The sequence below is a fragment of the Erythrolamprus reginae genome, chromosome 1 (assembly GCF_031021105.1).
Source record: "Erythrolamprus reginae isolate rEryReg1 chromosome 1, rEryReg1.hap1, whole genome shotgun sequence".
In the NCBI taxonomy this organism is placed as follows: domain Eukaryota; kingdom Metazoa; phylum Chordata; class Lepidosauria; order Squamata; family Dipsadidae; genus Erythrolamprus; species Erythrolamprus reginae.
The window spans coordinates 419,891,119-419,909,986 of NC_091950.1; the positions used below are offsets into that span (position 1 = coordinate 419,891,119).

At 44.6% G+C, this 18,868-nt stretch overlaps 1 protein-coding gene across 1 annotated transcript in view; it reads left to right on the forward strand.

Moving 5' to 3' along the window:
- The window catches only part of APPBP2 (amyloid beta precursor protein binding protein 2), a 78,765-nt gene that overhangs the window by 18,043 nt on the left and 41,854 nt on the right, over nucleotides 1–18,868 (forward strand). Inside the window, exon 2 of the mRNA XM_070735301.1 lies at nucleotides 15,998–16,086. Coding sequence (XP_070591402.1) covers nucleotides 15,998–16,086 — 89 coding nt within the window. The remainder of the gene's footprint in view (nucleotides 1–15,997; nucleotides 16,087–18,868) is intronic.

Genomic DNA, 18,868 nt, shown 5'->3' on the forward strand with positions numbered 1-18,868 from the left:
TAAGAGACTTCAAAAGATTATAATACTGTACATGGCTTTCTAGTATGTTGTGGGAGCTCTTTGTTAGGCCCTGAAACACCCAGTTATCTGATGACAAGGTGGCTCTAGCTAGGAGTGGTCCAAAGCACTGCTTGACCAGCTTCTGTTTCTGATAAAATTCCAAATGCTGATCTGTGTACCTGTTTTATTTTGATGACATCAATTATTCCTGGTAGGACTGACCTTTGCTTGGAAAACTCAGGGGACATATAGTCAACTCTTTTGGATGTAAGACCTCGGTAAAACATGACAGGTATTTGGGAAGTAGAATTTCAGAAATTACTTAAGGTATACTGATTCGAAGAAGAGCAGTCAGCTGGTTCTTAACTTATAAATCAACACTAACTAGTTGATTATCTTTTCAGAACTTAGAACTTTATTTTAGCCAACTTAGGCAGTTTTCACCCTTGAAATACTGTGGTTCTATAAGATTGGATTTCATGCTAAGCCTTGTGTGCTCTTGGTTTGGTATAATGGTATTAATGCAGTTAATCTAGCTACTATGGGTGATGACTTAGGGGAGAGATATGACAGCATGGACGCATGTCATATTTCCCACGTTGAAAGAGTTCCATTACTGGGGAACCATCACAGAAAAATGCTACCCTTGGCCATCAGAACAGAGACTGTAACTACCACATTTAGAAGTTGTGGAACTTCATTACTTGAAGCTTTCAAGAAGAGCCTGGACTGCCATCTGTTAGAAATGGTGTAAGGCAGTGATGGTGAACCTATGTCATGGGTATCACAAGTGGCACGCAGAACCATATCTACTGGTATGCGAGCTGTTGCCCTAGCTCTGCTCCAGTGTGGATGTGTGTGCTGACCAGCTGATTTTTGGCTCACACAAAGGCTCTGGGAGGCTGGTTTTTGGTTCCCAGAGAGCCTCGGGGAGGGGGAGAGCCTTTATACTCTCCCCCGGCTGCTGGGAAGCTTTTGGAGCCTGGGGAGGGTGAAACACGAGCCTACTGGGCCCACCACAAGTTATGAAACGGTCCGTTTCCGGCTTTGGGGGGGGGGAAGAGCTGTTTTTTCCCTCCCCATGCATTGAATTATGGGTGTGGGCATTCATGCATGCTCCTTTGGCATCCGAGGAAAAAAAGGTTCACCATCACTGGTGTAGGGTCTCCTGCTTTGGGGGAGGGTGTGTGTGGACTAGATGACTTACAAGAGTATTAGCCAAATCTATCTCAGATAAATCTTGTGATGGGCTTTGAATCAGTGGCAACAGGTGACTAATTAACTTCAACAATTCCGGGATAAAATAGATTATTAATACCCATTTCAAAATTGTGTTGTGAGCCGCCCCGAGTCTGCGGAGAGGGGTGGCATACAAATCAAATTTTTTTTTTTAAAAAAAGGGGTTTAGAACAGGGGGTCAAACTCAAGGCTGGTCTGCAGGGTGCTTAAATCTGGCCCGTGGGGCTTGCCTGGAAATAGCAAAGGACCAGCCTGTGATGCCTCTGGCAGCCAAAACATTTTGGCCAGCAAGGTGCTGCAGGAGGCATTTGTCCTGTCTCTCTTCCCTCCCTACACACACCCCCTCCCCACTGGCCTGCAGAATGTCAATCCAGTGTGACCCCCTTGGTTTAGAATAAGCTAGTGTTAAAATAACACTGATTTGGTTTAGAATAAACTAGTGTTAAAATAACACTGTAGGTGACTTTCACTAACATACAGTACTGGCTTTTAACAGACACAATAATAGACCTGGATTTGTTTTGTTTTCCCCCCTTCCTGATCTCTTTGGACTGGTGATGATACCCTGAACTGTATGAGAAATTTGGAAGTGGTTTAGTGCATTATCTTCAACTGAAATGCCTCCGGACTCCCTCTTGTCACCAGTGCTTGGTGTAATGCCTTTATAAAATTACTGAGTAAGGTCACCAGAAGGTTTGGTGCTGTGTATTATTAAGATGTTGGTGCCACTCAAAACAATTTGTGTCATCCTTCTGAAGTCAGGTCATTAACCTTCCTAGATGCCTGCCAACAGGCACTCACTAACTGCATGAGTGATGATGAATTGAAATGGAATTTAAAGCAAAATGATACACTTATGCTTCATGAATGCTCTTGAATCCTGGTGTTTCAGGTTGAAATTCTGACCAGAGATTATTATTATAAATAATGCAGTTCCACCATCCATGCAAAGTCCTCTCCGTGGGCATGGGCATCATTGCCACCTGGTCTTTTAGTTTCTGGCACGCACATGTGCGCCGGTCAGCTGGTCTTTGGGCACTGGAGGGCAGGAAAGCATCCTGAAAAATGGCTATTTTGCAGGCTGTTTTCATTGTATTCTTTGTATTCATTGTATTTTCGTTGTATTCTTTGTGAGTGACATAGGGGAAGGTTTGGTAGGGAAGGTTTGCCTATTTGCCGATGACTCCAAAGTGTGCAATAGGGTTGATATTCCTGGAGGGGTCTGTAATATGGTAAATGATTTAGCTTTACTAGATAAAGGGTCAAAGCAATGGAAACTGCAGTTTAATGTTTCCAAATGTAAAATAATGTACTTGGGGAAAAGGAATCATCAATCTGAGTATTTATTGCATTGGCAGTTCTGAGTTAGCAAAAACTTCAGAAGAGAAGGATTTAGGGGTAGTGATTTCTGACAGTCTCAAAATGGGTGAGCAGTGTGGTCGGGCAGTAGGAAAAGCAAGTAGGATGCTTGGCTGCATAGCTAGAGGTATAACAAGCAGGAAGAGGGAGATTGTGATCCCCTTATATAGAGCGCTGGTGAGACCACATTTGGAATACTGTGTTCAGTTCTGGAGACCTCACCTACAAAAAGATATTGACAAAATTGAACGGGTCCAAAGACGGGATACAAGAATGGTGGAAGGTCGTAAGCATAAAACGTATCAGGAAAGACTTAATGAACTCAATCTGTGTAGTCTGGAGGACAGAAGGAAAAGAGGGGACATGATCGAAACATTTAAATATGTTAAAGGGTTAAATAAGGTTCAGGAGGGAAGTGTTTTTAATAGGAAAGTGAACACAAGAACAAGGGGACACAATCTGGTTAGTTGGGGGAAAGATCAAAAGCAACGTGAGAAAATATTATTTCACTGAAAGGGTAGTACTGTAGATCCTTGGAACAAACTTCCAGCAGATGTGGTAGATAAATCCACAGTAACTGAATTTAAACATGCCTGGGATAAACATATATCCATTGTAAGATAAAATACAGGAAATAGCATGAGGGCAGACTAGATGGACCAGGAGGTCTTTTTCTGCCGTCAGTCTTCTATGTTTCTATGAATATTTTCAGACTGTTTTTTTGGGCTGTTTTCAGGCCGTTTTTGGCTGCTTTTCATTCAGTAGGACTCTCCCATTTAAACATTTAGTGTCTACTCTTTTTTGCTCTTCTCAGCACCCTTCCTAAAGCAGTGATGGCAAACCTTTTTGACTCCAAATGTCCAAACCAGAATGTGCATGCTGGAAACCCGAAGACCAGCTGGCCGGTGAACATGAGTGCGCCAGCCAGCTAGTTTTCGGGCTTCTGGCAAGCATCGGGTCCTCATGCATACCAGAGCACCGGAAACCCAAAGATCATCTGAATGGAGTGCGCATGCATGTTTTTTTGGACACTTTGGGGGGCCGTTTTCAGGCTATGATTGGAAAATGGAACGAAACAAGCATACATGCATCAGCCAGCTGGTCTTTGGGTTTTCGCTGCTCCAGTGTGTGTACAGTGTTCCCTCGCTTTTCGCAGGGGATGCGTTCTGAGACCGCCTGCGAAACTTGAATTTCCGCGAAGTAGAGATGCGGAAGTAAATACACTATTTTTGGCTATGAACAGTATCACAAGCCTTCCCTTAACACTTTAAACCCCTAAATTGCAATTTTCCATCCCCTTAGCAACCATTCAGATTATTACTCACCATGTTTATTTGTTAAAGTTTATTTAAAAAAATATTTATTAAAGGCAGACGAAAGTTTGGCAATGACATATGACGTCATCGGGTGGGAAAAACCGTGGTATAGGGGGAAAAACCCCCGCAAGTATTTTTTAATTAATATTTTTGAAAAACCGTGGTATAGACTTTCCGCGAAGTTCGAACCCGCGAAAATCGAGGGAACACTGTACATGCATTCCATTTTGGGCACTCTGTGCCAAACAGATTCGCCATCACTGCACTATAGGTTTCTTTTTTTAATGTGAAGGCTGTGTTGGTTTGGGTGAATTTGACATTAAAAGTGCAGCTTTAAATATACTGCTCAAAAAAATGAAGGGACCACTCAAAAAACACATCCTAGATCTGAATGAATGAAATATTCTCATTGAATACTTTGTTCTGTGCAAAGTTGAATGTGTACAACATCAGGTGAAATTGATTGTCAATCAGTGTTGCTTCCTAAGTGGACAGTTTGATGTCACAGAAGTTTTATTTACTTGGAGTTATATTCTGTTGTTTAAGTGTTCCTTTTATTTTTTTGAGCACTATAGTTCTTATGTTTTACCTAATTCATGCACTTGCTATTCATTTCAATCGTAATCAAGTTGATAATCTTTTTTTTTAGTTCCCACAGTCTTGGTGGGAATTGCCCTACATGTAAAATTTAGCACCTGGCCAATTAAATGAGCCGTCTAAAACAAGGTGGCCTGTTCTTGAAGGGTTTTAATAACAAATGAGGTTACTTGATAAATACTTCCATTATATAATTGCTAAATAATTAATGTTTCCTGCTATTTTAAAGAACAGTTAAGATACAGGGAAATTGCCAAAGGTGTGTAATATTTGTAATGTACATTATACATAGCAAAGCAGAATACTATGACTTTAAAACCTGATTAATCAAACTATTAATATTAAAATTATTAGTACTAATGACATGTTTATTGGTCTTGTTAAAGCACACTCAAGACGTACTAATATCTCGGTGTAAAACTTGATTGAATCATGGAACATCATTTCGGCACCGTTGAAGGCAAAACCAATTCCACCTACTTCCCATGCAAACCCACAAAATTCCCCTCCCCTATATTAGTGCAGGTCACATTGTTTGTTTAATGTTCGGAAACTTCAGAATGCAGCTGCGAGAGCTATCATGGGCATTCCCAAAAATGCCCATGTAACACCAACACTCCGCAGTCTGCATTGGTTGCCGATCAGTTTCCGGTCACAATTCAAAGTGTTGGTCATCACCTATAAAGCCCTTCATGGCACCGGACCAGGGTATCTACGAGACCGCCTTCTGCCGCACGAATCCCAGCGACCGGTTAAGTCTCACAGAGTGGGCCTCCTCCAGGTCCCGTCAACAAAACAATGTCGCTTGGCGGGGCCCAGAGGAAAAGCCTTCTCTGTGGCGGCCCCGGCCCTCTGGAATCCACTCCCCCCAGAGATTAGAATTGCCCCCACCCTCCTTGCCTTTCGTAAGCTTGTTAAAACCCACCTCTGCCGTCAAACATGGGGGAATTGAGATATTCTTTCCTCCTAGGCCTTTACAATTTATGCATGGTATGTTTGTTTGTATGGATGTTTAGTTTTATAATAAGGGTTTTTTAGTTGTTTTTAATATTGGATTTACATGATGTTTTTTTTACTGTAGTTAGCCGCCCCGAGTCTACGAAGAGGGGCGGCATACAAATCCAATAAATAAATAAATAAATAAATGATATTGTATTGTTATGAGAAAACGTCTATGAGTTTGGCAGACAGCTGCAGATGCCTCCTTGAGTCTCACTCAGGCCTCTCCTTCTTGAAGTCTGGAGTCTGCATATTTTCTCACCCATCCCTCCCCCCTGGTTGTTGGCAAGCTGAGAAGCGATAATGGCTGCAACAGCATGAGTGGGTTTTGAGCTTGAGACCTACATTAATCTTTGATTTGTTAAACAAGTTAGTGTAGCATGATTAACATACGTCACTGAGCTAAAAGCTACAGCCTTTTTTCATTTGTTTATTTCATATTTGTAGGCAGCACTGATGCCACTAGAATGTGGCAAAACTGAAATTTTGGGATGTGAGGAAAAATAGGTGGATTTAAAGTTTAAATAATTTAATAATAATAATAATTTATTGGATTTGTAGGCCGCCCCTCTCCGTAGACTCGGGGCGGCTAACAACAATAATAAACACAACATGTACAATCCAATAATAAAAAACAACTAAAAACCCCTATTATAAAACCAAACATACACACAAACATACCATGCATAAATTGTAATGGCCTAGGGGGAAGAGCTATCTCAACTCCCCCATGCCTGGCGGTATAAATGAGTCTTGAGTGGTTTACGAAAGACAGAGAGGGTGGGGGCAGTTCTAATCTCTGGGGGGGGTTTGGTTCCAGAGGGCCGGGGCCGCCACAGGGAAGGCTCTTCCCCTGGGGCCCGCCAAACGACATTGTTTAGTCGACGGGACCCGGAGAAGGCCAACTCTCTGGGACCTTATCGGTCGCTGGGATTCGTGCGGTAGCAGGCGGTTCCGGAGGTAATCTGGTCCATTGCCATGTATGGCTTTAAAGGTCATGACCAACACTTTGAATTTTGACCGGAAACTGATTGGCAGCCAATGCAAGCCATGGAGTGTTGAAGAAGTGTGGGCTGTGGATCGAGGAGGACGTCCAAGTTGCGAACCCTCTCTGAGGGGGTCAGTAGTTTCCCCCCCAGGGAGATGGACGGACAGATGGAATTATCTTGGGAGGCAAGACCCACAGCCACTCCGTCTTGTCTGGGTTGAGTTTGAGTTTGTTGACACCCATCCAGGCCCCAACAGCCTCCAGGCACCGGCACATCACTTCCATTGCTTCGTGGATGATAATGTACTTATTTGCTGATATAAGCTGATAATGTACTTATTTGGACTGTAAGCTAAATAGCCATTTTCATTTACTTCAGTCTGCTAACTTCACTACATAGGACAGTTTGCTAACAGAAGAAAAAAATTGGAAGGGACGTTGGAGGTCTTCAAATCCAACCCCATGCACAACCAGGAGACCCTATACCAGTGGTGGGGAACCTTTTAGACACTGAGTGCCCAAACTGCGCATGCGCGCCACCCAAACTGAAAGGGACGGGCTTGGACATGCACGAATGTGCTCATGTGCAGGCATGCGTGCACACGCAGCCGAGACCTGAAGACCACCTGGTTGACGGGAGACAGCATTGCAACACCAGCAGCATGTAGCCAGTGGTAAGATCTTTTTCTTTCGTGAGCTTCTGTTTCGTTGTTTGCAGGGAGACAGAAGCTCACAAAGGAAATGCCACGGAGCTCTGATCTGCAACGGCATGCATGCTAGCAGAGATGGCTCTCTCTACCACCTCTGTCACGCATGCCATAGCTTCACCATCACGGCCCAGTCTTTTCTTAAAAACTTCCAGTGCTGGAGCACCCACAACTTCTGGAGGCAGTTTATTCCACCACTGTCCGGAAATTTCTCTTAATTGTTCCCACTGTCAGGAAATGTCTCCTTATTTCTAAGTTGTTTCTCTCCTTGACCAAGTTTTTATCCATTGCTTCTTGTCTTGCCTTTGCAGGATAGAAACATAGAAGACTGACGGCAGAAAAAGACCTCACGGTCCAGCTAGTCTGCCCTTATGCTATTTCCTGTATTTTATCTTACAATGGATATATGTTTATCCCAGGCATGTTTCAATTCAGTTCCTGTGGATTTACCAACCACGTCTGCTGGAAGTTTGTTCCAAGGATCTACTACTCTTTCAGTAAAATAATATTTTCTCATGTTGCTTTTGATCTTTCTTCCCCCAGCTAACTTCAGATTGTGTCCCCTTGTTCTTGGGTTCATTTCCTATTAAAAACACTTCCCTCCTGAACCTTATTTAACCCTTTAACATATTTAAATGTTTCGATCATGTCCCCCCTTTTTCTTCTGTCCTCCAGTCTATACAGATTGAGTTCATGAAGTCTTTCCTGATACGTTTTATGCTTAAGACCTTCCACCATTCTAGCTTGACCCCTTCTTCTTTGTAGCAACCTCTCAATGCTACTGAATTTACTTGCTTGCTTTTTTTTCTGTGTAAAAGTTGTTCTTTAAAAAAAACCCAAGGAAATGTTCTTTTTTAATAGAACATTAGATCTAGTTCCCTCAAACTAGAACACATTGTTTGTCTTGGGGAAAGCATGCAGCGCTGTAAACATTCTCCGTACTGAAGGAGTGGGTCCAGCAGTCACATGGGTTGCTCCTGTCCAATCCGTTGGAACTGAGCCTAGTATTAAAAAAGAGTGCTGGATCCGCCCCTTCCCCAGAATTCGCTCAGTTCGCATATCCTGCGGTTGTATTGTGATAGCTCGTTCAACATTCTAACACCTTCCCTTCGATCTTTCCTTCAAAAAATAGTAAGATTTATTGTCTTTATTTATTACTTGCACCATTGCGCCAGCCGTTTAAAGAAAAAAAGTAAAAAAGCGGCTCGGCTTTTTCCCTTAGGAGAAGTTGCGGTTTCGTTTTCCCCCGGCGGTTTTGCCGGTTACGATTCCTGCGGCCGCTAGTGGATTCTTCTAATCCCTTGGCCCGGAGGTCCTGGTGCAAGTATTTATCGATTACATTGATTATTTATCGTATAAATATATTAAGGGCTTAAAATAATACCTCCTGCGGAGTGAGACGCCTTCCAGTCTCCTGGACTTAGTCGATCGCTTTTCCCTTAAGAAATTCTACGGAGCGATCTTTTCGGCGCGAAGGCCTTCGCGCCCTTTTTTAAATCTAGGCCTCTCGTGTTGGCCTCCTGCCAGCCGCGTAGGCCTCAGTCCACCGCGTGGATCCCGGAGCGGGCCTTGGGGGTCCCAGGCTAAATTCTCCACCGGCTAAGCCTCCAACCAGAGTGCCTTGGTTTACTTAATTATAAAGTTTAGGGAGGCTGGCCCCGCTGGATTTGGGGGCACGAACTCTGGGTTTGCCCAGATTGTCCTCACTCTTCAGCAGCTTCGAGGCCTCGAAGCAGGATCCATTCCTCTTGGGAAGTCCTTGAAATTCTTCTCCTTATTATTCAGTTATTGGCTCAGCCTTGTCTTCTGTTAATTGTCAGACTATGGCTACTTTTCCCAAGAGAGGCACTACCAAAGGTCCCAAAGAGGTTAGGCCTACTGGTAATTCTACTGAAGTTCCCCAGGCCTCTTCCTCCTCCTTCTCAGGCACCCATTCCTTAGCCAAGCCCACCAGGGTTGAGAAGAGAAGGGACCCAGCCCTACAAGAAATACATGATAAACCAAACTTTTAAGGTGCAGGCCCAAGTGCATATCAATCCAACCCCCCCGGAGGCCTCTAACCTGCCTCTTTCTGGGGTTCCTGTGCTATCCCTGGATGAGCCAAACCTAAATCCACCCCAACCTAACCTATGGGGTTTAGGTCCAGAGGAGCCAGATATTACCGAGGATTCCTCCCAGCCAGAACCTGCTCAGGCCCTCAGGGATCCTCCGGCCCTTCCGGCTGATATTTCTTCCTTGCCACCGGAGTTTCAGTCTATCTTGACTATTCTGACTAACACCATTGACGCTAAACTCTCATCTTTCAATGTGCCTTCTCTGTCTCATCCCTCTCCACGCTCCTCCCGTCCCGTGAGTTCTTCTCCTTCCTACAGAGCCCCAGCCATGGAGGTCTCTGACTCCTCTCAGGAAGAGGATGAGGACGTGGATGCAGAAGAGGATGATGACCCATTTCAGCGTCTGTCGGAAGATGAGGAATCTCAGATTAAGATTCCAGCCCCAGCTGCTATCTTTCCTTCGCAGCCTTTCAAATCTCCCCTGCTTAAGGCTAGAGTATCCACGGGGCTAGCCGGGCAAGAAAAACAGGCTACTTCTTCCTCAAATCCTCCGGAGGATAATCTTCCTTTTTTTCATGAAAGAACAGGAAGACAATGAGGTAATTCCTATGCCCAAGTTGTTTAAGGATGCCTTGCTTAAACAGTGGGACCACCCAACTGCTGGCTTTACTCCCACTCCCAAGGACTAGAAGCTCTACAAGCTCTCCTCCGTCTATGAGGAACTCCTAACATGTCCCAAGCCAGATGAACCAGTGAAGACCCTCCACTCGACTGCCGCCATGCCTGGCGAAGCAGAGGAGGTCCTCCGGCCAGAGGACAAACGACTTGAGCAATGCTCAAAAGGAGTCTTCTTGCAGACTCATGGGCCTTTAAGAGTGCTGCAGCGGCATCCTTCCTTTCCAGAGCTATGCTCTTGTGACTTCGTCAGCTCCAACCACACCTGCCTCCAGATGACTTACGGGGCCAACAGGATTTCAACAAAATCTTCGCAGCTGCCCAATATGTAGCAGATGCTACCCTCCAATCTTTCAGGTTTGCAGCCAGGTCAGTAGCAGCCTCCACAACGGCCAGAGGACGTCTATGGCTCCGCCCTTGGCAGGCGGGAGTAAGACAGAAGTGGCAGTTAGCCATGGGTCCGCTGAAACGTGACCTCCTCTTCGGAGACCTTCTGGACCCTCTCCTTACAGAGACCACAGACAAGAAAAAGGTCTTGGGACCTACCACCTAGAAGGTCCCTAAACCGTAGCCCTTTCGGCGCACAGGGCGTCTACAGGATCAGAGCTTCGCATTTCAAAGGAGTCCAGGTCAGTTTTCTCCTCGGTTCGATCCCAATCTAGAACCACCAGGGGCAGAGGTTCCCGTTATCAGAGAGGATCCTCTTCTACCAGGGCTTCCAAAAGAGCCAGATGGTAAGTTTTCCTCCTTTCCCATAGGCGGTCGCCTAGCCTGGTTCTCTTCCGCCTGGCACCGTTCTTGTAAGGACCCCTGGGTCATTGACACTGTGGAAAGGAGCCTAAGGTTAGAGTTCATTTCACCTCCCCCTAACCGTTTTCTTTCGTGTCCTTCTCCCAGTTCCCCTCCATCTCGTATCCGAATGGAGGAGGCTGTTTCTCTTTTGTTGACTATTGGAGCTTTTCAACCGGTCCCCTCTCTCCAGAGAGGTTTAGGCTTCTCCCATCCTCTTCATGGTCCCTAAGACCTCTGGAGGCTGGAGAGCCATCTTAGATCTAAAAAAAAAAAATAAAAAAAAATTGAACCGGTTTATAAAATATAGGATTTCAAAATGCATTACTTATCTTCCTTTTTTAGCAGCTCTACATCTGGGAGAATTTATGGTGTCTCTGGATCTCACGGAGGCCTTCCTCCATATCCCCATTGTCAAGGTCCATAGGAAATTTCAGCGCTTTGCCTTTCAAGGCAGGCATTTTCAGTGTAAGGCCATGCCATTTGGGCTCTACTCAGCTCCCAGAGTCTTCACTAAACTCTTGGGATCCTTGGCGGCTCATATCCGGGCTTCTCCCATTCATATTTTATGTTATTTAGATGACGTTTTAATTCATGGAAATTCCAGAACTGGGTGCCGGCAGACCTCTCTTTTACCATGTCGGTTCTACAGAATCATGGTTTCTACATAAATCTTAAAAGGAGCCACCTTGATCCATCCACTTCCATTCTGCATCTGGGAACTATCATTAATTCTGAGTTATCCCAGGTTTTCCTCTCCACTGAGAGAAAACGCAGCCTTTTGGATCTCATTGCTCGCATCCTGCCCCAGCAATCTACCTCCATTGCCACCCTATCTTCCCTTTGGGTAAAATGGTGTCATCTATTGGTATTGTCCCCTGGGCCTGTCTTCACGCCAGGGAACTACAGGGGCTTCTATTACCTCCCAGAGATCGGGCCACAGCAACTCGAATCGTCGCCATTCCACCGACGGTTCGCAGATCCCTCAAGTGGTGGACTTCTCCAGCCCTAGACAAGGGATCTCCCTTCCAGTGCCCCGACCAGTTGTAGTCACCACAGATGCCAGCCTCTCGGGCTGGGGAGCCCACGCCCAGGGTCTTTTAGCTCAGGGCACATGGGCACTGGAGGAGGCTTCCAGGCCCATCAATTGATTAGAATTAAGAGCCGTGTCTCTAGCTCTAAAACAATTCCAATTTCACATCTCCAACCAGCATGTGCCGATTTTCACCGACAATATAGCCACCAAAAGCCATATTTGCAGACAGGGAGGCACAGGAGCCTAGGCCCTCAGGAGGGAGGCCCTGAAGTTAGGCCTTTGGGCAGAGAAGAATCTCCAGTCGCTTCTAGCCGACCACATCTCGGGGAGCCTCAACGTCCAAGCGGACTGGCTCTCGCGAGCGACCATAGATCCAGGCGAGTGGAATCTCCATCAGTCACTGTTCCACCAAGTCTGCCTCAGGTTCGGCCATTCAGTGCTGGATCTATTGGCGACCAAAAGCCAATGCCCAGCTCCCTCACTTCATCTCCAGGTTCCCGTCTCCGGGAGCAGAGGCAATCACTGCCCTCAGGAGCCCTTGGCCTCCAGGTCTATTGTATGCCTTTCCTCCAATTCCAATTCTGCCAGACGTGATCAACAAAATCCTCCTGGAGAAGGCCCGAGTAACTCTGATTGCCCCTCACTGGCCTCGCAGGCCCTGGTTCGCGGACCTCCAACAATGTCCGTCCGGGACCCCTGGCGACTCCCCGTTTTCGGAGGATAGGTCGCGACAGGGGGCCTCCTTCCATCCAGACCCAGAGTGGTTTCACCTCACCGCCTGGTTATTATCCGGAGGAACTTAGACCTGCGAGGGTATGACCCGGACACAGTGGAAATCATCCTGAAGTCTAGAAGAGGGTCTACCAACCGGATCTACGACCATACTTGGTCCAAATTCCATCATTGGTGCTTGCAGAAGGGCTTGTCTCCCCTGTGTCTTCCCACCCACAGGATAATCACCTTCCTCATGAAAGGCTCCCACCAAGGCCTCTCTACCAGCACCATCCGCCGACACCTGGCCGCCATCTCTTCCGTCTTGGCGGGGCCTCGCAGGCAGCCCCTCCGCTCCCTTCCAGAAATCCAAGAATTTCTAAGAGGAGTGGCCAACTTCAGGCCTTCTAAGATCCACAGATATCTCACCTGGGACTTGCCACGGGTTCTCCATTCTCTTACTCAGGCACCTTACGAACCCCTGAACTCTGCGTCCCTCAGGTACCTATCCTTCAAGGTAGCATTCCTGGTGGCGATTACATCCGCCCGACGCATATCTGAGTTGGCAGCCCTTTCTATCAGACAGGACCTTTGTCAGTTTCACCAGGACAAGGTGGTTCTGCGACTGGACCCCACCTTTCTACCAAAGGTCAGTTCCATGTCCCACAGATCTCAGGATATCATATTACCTTCCTTCTGCCTCCAACGAGAGCATCCCCTGGCAACTAGATGGCACACTCTGGTTCTCACTAGAGCGCTAAAGGTTTATATCCAACGCACAGGATCCATCCGGAGGTCTGAAGCACTCTTCATAGCCTACCATCCCAGATCCTTGGGATCCAGAGTGTCTTCTACAGTAATAGGTCGTTGGATCAGAGGGACCATCTCTAAGGCCTACGAGACAGCTTCCCTTTCCATTCCAAGGAATATTACAGCGCATTCCACCAGAAGTGCTGCCACATCTGCCGCTTGGGCGACTCAGGCTCCGTTGGAAGGAGTCTGCAAAGCAGCCACTTGGGCCTCGCCAAATTCCTTCATCAACGATTCGTACGCATCAGCGGACGCTGCCTTCGGCAGAAGAGTACTCCAATCCGTTATCTCTCACGATAGCTATGTACTCCCACCCTAGGGACCTATCTCTTGGGTATGTCCCATGTGACTGCTGGACCCACTCCTTCAGTACGGAGAATAGGCGTTGATTGCTTACCTGAACGCCTCTTCTCGTACGGTGAGTGGGTACAGCAGTCACTTCCCTCCCTTTGTGTGGTCTTCTTTACCTTCTATTCTATTTTCTTATAACACATGACAGTTGAACATTAAAGAGCTTCACTACTGAGCCTAGTCTATGGATTCGCGAATTCTGGGGAAGGGGCGGATCCAGCACTCTTTTTTAATACTAGGCTCAGTTCCAACGGATTGGACAGGAGCAACCCATGTGACTGCTGTACCCACTCACCGTACGAGAAGAGGCGTTCAGGTAAGCAATCAACGCCTATTCTCTCTCTCCCCCCCCCCCTCCCGCCCAATACAGTTCTCCAGATTCCTGGGAGAACAATATTTTATTTGCTAAGGCAGGGAAAGCAAAGCTGCCAAATTATTTGAGTGTTTAAAAAACTAATTAAATCACAATCCAAATATACAGTTTTAATAGGGAAAAATGGTAGTCTATCCTTTCCCCAATGAGAAAAAAACATCCTGGGATGAAAGTAGTAGCCTTAAGGAGCTATTTTAAGAATTTGTATTTGTATTTATTAGATTTGTATGTCGCCCCTCTCCGAAGACTTGAGGCGGCTAACAACAATATAAAAACATAGAAGACTGATGGCAGAAAAAGACCTCCTGGTCCATCTAGTCTGCCCTTATACTATTTCCTGCATTTTATCTTAGGATGGATATATGTTTATCCCAGGCATGTTTAAATTCAGTTACTGTGGATTTACCAACCACGTCTGCTGGAAGTTTGTTCCAAGGATCTACTACTCTTTCAGTAAAATAATATTTTCTCATGTTGCCTTTGATCTTTCCCCTAACTAACTTCAGATTGTGTCCCCTTGTTCTTGTGTTCACTTTCCTATTAAAAACACTTCCCTCCTGAACCTTATTTAACCCTTTAACATATTTAAATGTTTCAATCATGCCCTCCCCCTTTTCCTTCTGTCCTCCAGACTATAGAGATTGAGTTCATGAAGTCTTTCCTGATACGTTTTATGCTTAAGACCTTCCACCATTCTTGTAGCCCGTCTTTGGACCCGTTCAATTTTGTCAATATCTTTTTGTAGGTGAGGTCTCCAGAACTGAACACAGTACTCCAAATGTGGTCTCACCAGCGCTCTATATAAGGGGATCACAATCTCCCTCTTCCTGCTTGTTATACCTCTAGCTATGCAGCCAAGCATCCTACTTGCTTTTCCTACTGCCCGATTTGTAAACAAATCTAATATTAAAAATAATCTTAAAACCCCCAATTTAAATAACCACTCATACATACAAGCATACCATGTATAAATTCTATAAGCCTAGGGGAAGGGAAATTTCAATTCCCCCATGCGTGACGACAGAGGTGGGTTTTAAGGAGCTTGCGAAAGGCAAGGAGGGTGGGGGCAACTCTAATATCTGGGGGGAGCTGGTTCCAGAGGGTCGGGGCCGCCACAGAGAAGGCTCTTCTCCTGGGTCCCGCCAAATGACATTGCTTAGTCGAATTGTCTTCCTGTCTTCTCTTTTTTTCATGGTCCCATTAGTTATCTGTTTGGAGCTGCTTTCCCTAAATTTACTATACTCCCAATGTATAGTCTTCAAGTCCCAGAATTTTCAGCAGTAGCCACACTATCTCAAAAATCTTATGAAATGAAAACTCTAAATTGGAAAAGATTTTAAAATGTGAAGGGTGTGTGTGTGCAGGGAAAATAAAGCAGATAGTAAATAAAATAACATCATTTTGTTTGCTTGTAGTATCTGGTAATCAGAAATAAACTGCCTTTATATGTAGGTAGGTACCTACATTACCGGCATATAAATCCAATAAATCTAATCTAATCTAATTATAGGTAGCTCTCAACTTTTATGACCACAATTGGGTGCAAAAATTCCATTGCTAAGCCAGATCATTTCACAATTTCCCTTGCCACAATTGTTAAGTGAATTACAGCAGTTGTTAAGTTAATAACATGGTTGTTAAGTGAATCTGGCTTCCCCATTGACCTTGCTTTTCATAAGGTCGCAAAAGGTTATCGAATGACCTTGGGCCACTGTAATCATCCTAAATACATGTCAATTGCCAAGTGAGGCTCTACAAGAGTTATGTGTGAAAAAGAATAATTGTGTTGGAAGGAATGGGGGGCACACCCCAATTGAAATTTGCCAAATTCAGGAAATTGTGACATGTCTTTGGCTTGAAAAGCTGCTCAGGATCCAGCTCTTCAGGGGAGTCTTGAAACTGAGCAAACACTCTACCCAACCTGTGCATGAAATTAGCACCTGTTGTTATACTAATAAAAACCATCTCTTTTTTTCTCCTCTCTTTTATGCAGCTTTACCAACAAGGCCGACTATGCCAGCTGGGTAGCGAATTCTGCGAACTAGAAGTTTTCGCAAAGGTGCTTCGAGCTTTAGATAAAAGGTACATTTTACAAATGTTGCTCTTCCCGTATTATATATCTAATAGTTTTGCCAGTAAAAACTTCCACAGAACAGTTCAAATGTTTCTTGGATGTGTTCCGTTAGTATAGAAGTTGAACCCAAGGGCAGGGTCAAATGGACCATGAGTCCCTACACCTTCAAATAAGATCTAATTCCAGCCTCTTCCCCTTCAGGTCTGTTGGCTCTTATTTGATGGCAGTTTGCATTGATTTTTATTTTTCTCCACCATTGCAGTCATACAACATACAGTGATACCTTGTCTTATGAACTTAATTGGTTCCGGGAGGAGGTTTGTAAGGTGAAATGTTCGTAAGACAAAACAATGTTTCCCATAGGAAACAATGTAAAACCGATTAATGCGTGCAAGCAAAAAAATGAATAAATACATATCAGGAAAGACTTAATGAACTCAAATCTGTATAGTCTGGAGGACAGAAGGAAAAGGAGGGACATGATCGGAACATTTAAATATGTTAAAGGGTTAAATAAGGTTCAGGAGGGAAGTGTTTTTAATAGGAAAGTGAACACAAGAACAAGGGGACACAATCTGAAGTTAGTTGGGGGAAAGATCAAAAGCAACATGAGAAAATATTATTTCACTGAAAGAGTAGTAGATCCTTGGAACAAACTTCCAGCAGACGTGGTTGGTAAATCCACAATAACTGAATTTAAACATGCCTGGGATAAACATATATCCATTGTAAGATAAAACACAGGAAATAGTATAAGGGCAGACTAGATGGACCATGAGGTCTTTTTCTGCCGTCAGTCTTCTATAGCAGAAATGGTGCTCTACTGGGCACTGCCGCCCGGCTGTCACCTTCTGAAATAGCCAGGCACTTCTCGGCATTCTCCCGAACGCCGAACCTGAAAAGTTCGGCACAAGTTTGAGTTCAACATTTGGGTTCAGGAGAACGCCGCGAAGCGCCGCCGCCCGGCTATCACCTTCGCAGAAGAGCCGTGCAGCTGTCGGCCGGTCGGGAGGCTCAAACGGAGGTGGGGAATCCCAATAGGGAATTCCAGGGGCGGAGCTTTGATGTCACAAAGACGTCCTTCCTGGAGTCCACGTTTCAGCCGGCCAGGAAGGACGTCTCCGTGACGTCAAAGCTCCGCCTGTAAGGCGAAAAAAGTTCGTAAGAAGAGGCAAAAAAATTCCGAACCCCGGGTTCATATCTCGAAAAGTTCGTATCACGAGGTACTACTGTATTACATAAACCTTCATTATAGAATAATAATCATGTATTATCTCTAACAAACAGAAACCTAAATTTACAAAACATTTTTTTAATTATAATGCTAAGTTTGTCCCAAGTTTTTCTCTCCCCACTCCCCTCTTTCCATCTCAGATGGCTATTCCACCTCCATTTCCTACTTTCTTACTCCTTCTCTCCTTCCCCTTCCTTCGTCCTCCTTTTCCATCTCTCTCTTCTTTCTTCCCTAGCTCCCCTTCTCCTCTCCTTCCTTCCCCTTACACCCTCAAAAACCTTTCTATGAGTGGAAGGTTTCTAATTCAATTATTTAGCATTCTGAAAAAACTAATTTTCAATCTAAATTTATCATAACTCTCCTTTATTATATCCATATATTCATTCCATTATATTTTAATTTTAAGTATATGCCATTTATCTAATGCTTCCTCCTTTATCTAGTTTCGTCATCTGAGTTGCACCCATTATTTCATTCCCCTTATTAAATTTACTAATTAAGTCTCTATGTATATTCCTTAGGCAAACATAAAATTTCACCCCAAATTCACCTACATAGTTTTAACATATTTTAGTTTTTTTCTCCTCCTTTAAAATGCATTCTTACACTACCGAACATGTGGCTTGAATAAAGCTCCATATATTTAAAAGGTCAGATTCTTGTGTATAGGTTGCATGGAATAAACTTGCAGCGCTTTTGAACTCCCTGACTCCTCATTTTTTGCACCTGACTCTAAGTTTCCCCCCCTCAAAATTCCATAATGTATTCATAGGGACTACTTATGCATGTGCCTGCTTGCTTTGTTTGACTACTATGCCTCCCATTTTTCCGTGGCAACTATAGAGGGATTCAATAAAAATACCAAATAAAACATATAAAACAATAACTAGGGACCATGTATTTAAAATTTTGTTAAAATTCCATTAAGTTTCTTGGGTTCACATTTTCCACTGGGTAGCGTATACCATCTCTGGCTGTAATGCTGACTGATGGAGCCCTCCTTGTTTAGCAGACTTGGATTAGAGTTCCAATTTCCGGGTAGATTGCATTTTGTGTTTGTGTTTCCCCCTTCGCTGAGGACGTGGCAGGAGTTTCTTCCGTAATATAAAACGTGGGGGCTGTTGGAATGAGTTGGGTGAGTGTGTTAAAATTTCACCTGCTGTTCTGACTTCCTCTGCATCTGCAGAGAGGAAAAAAAATAATACCAGTTTGAGGAGTGGGTGGGAATCTGTTTGAGAGGGATTAAACGAATCAATGCAGAGACTTCCAATCAGGCTCCACTGCTGATCTCAGTATCTGTTGACTAAACAGGAAGATGCAGGGTCACCCTAAGCATGTTTTTCAAGAATATATCTCTCTTGATAATCATCGTCCTGAATGTGCTATTTTTAAAAAAAGTTCCAGTGGACCTCCAAAATTTGCAAGAGGCTGTAACTTGATAGATAGATAGACAGAGAGAGAGAGAGAGAGAGAGAGAGAGAGAGAGAGATAGGATAGATAAATAGGATAGAGAGAGAGAGAGAGAGATAGGATAGATAAATAGGATATATATATAT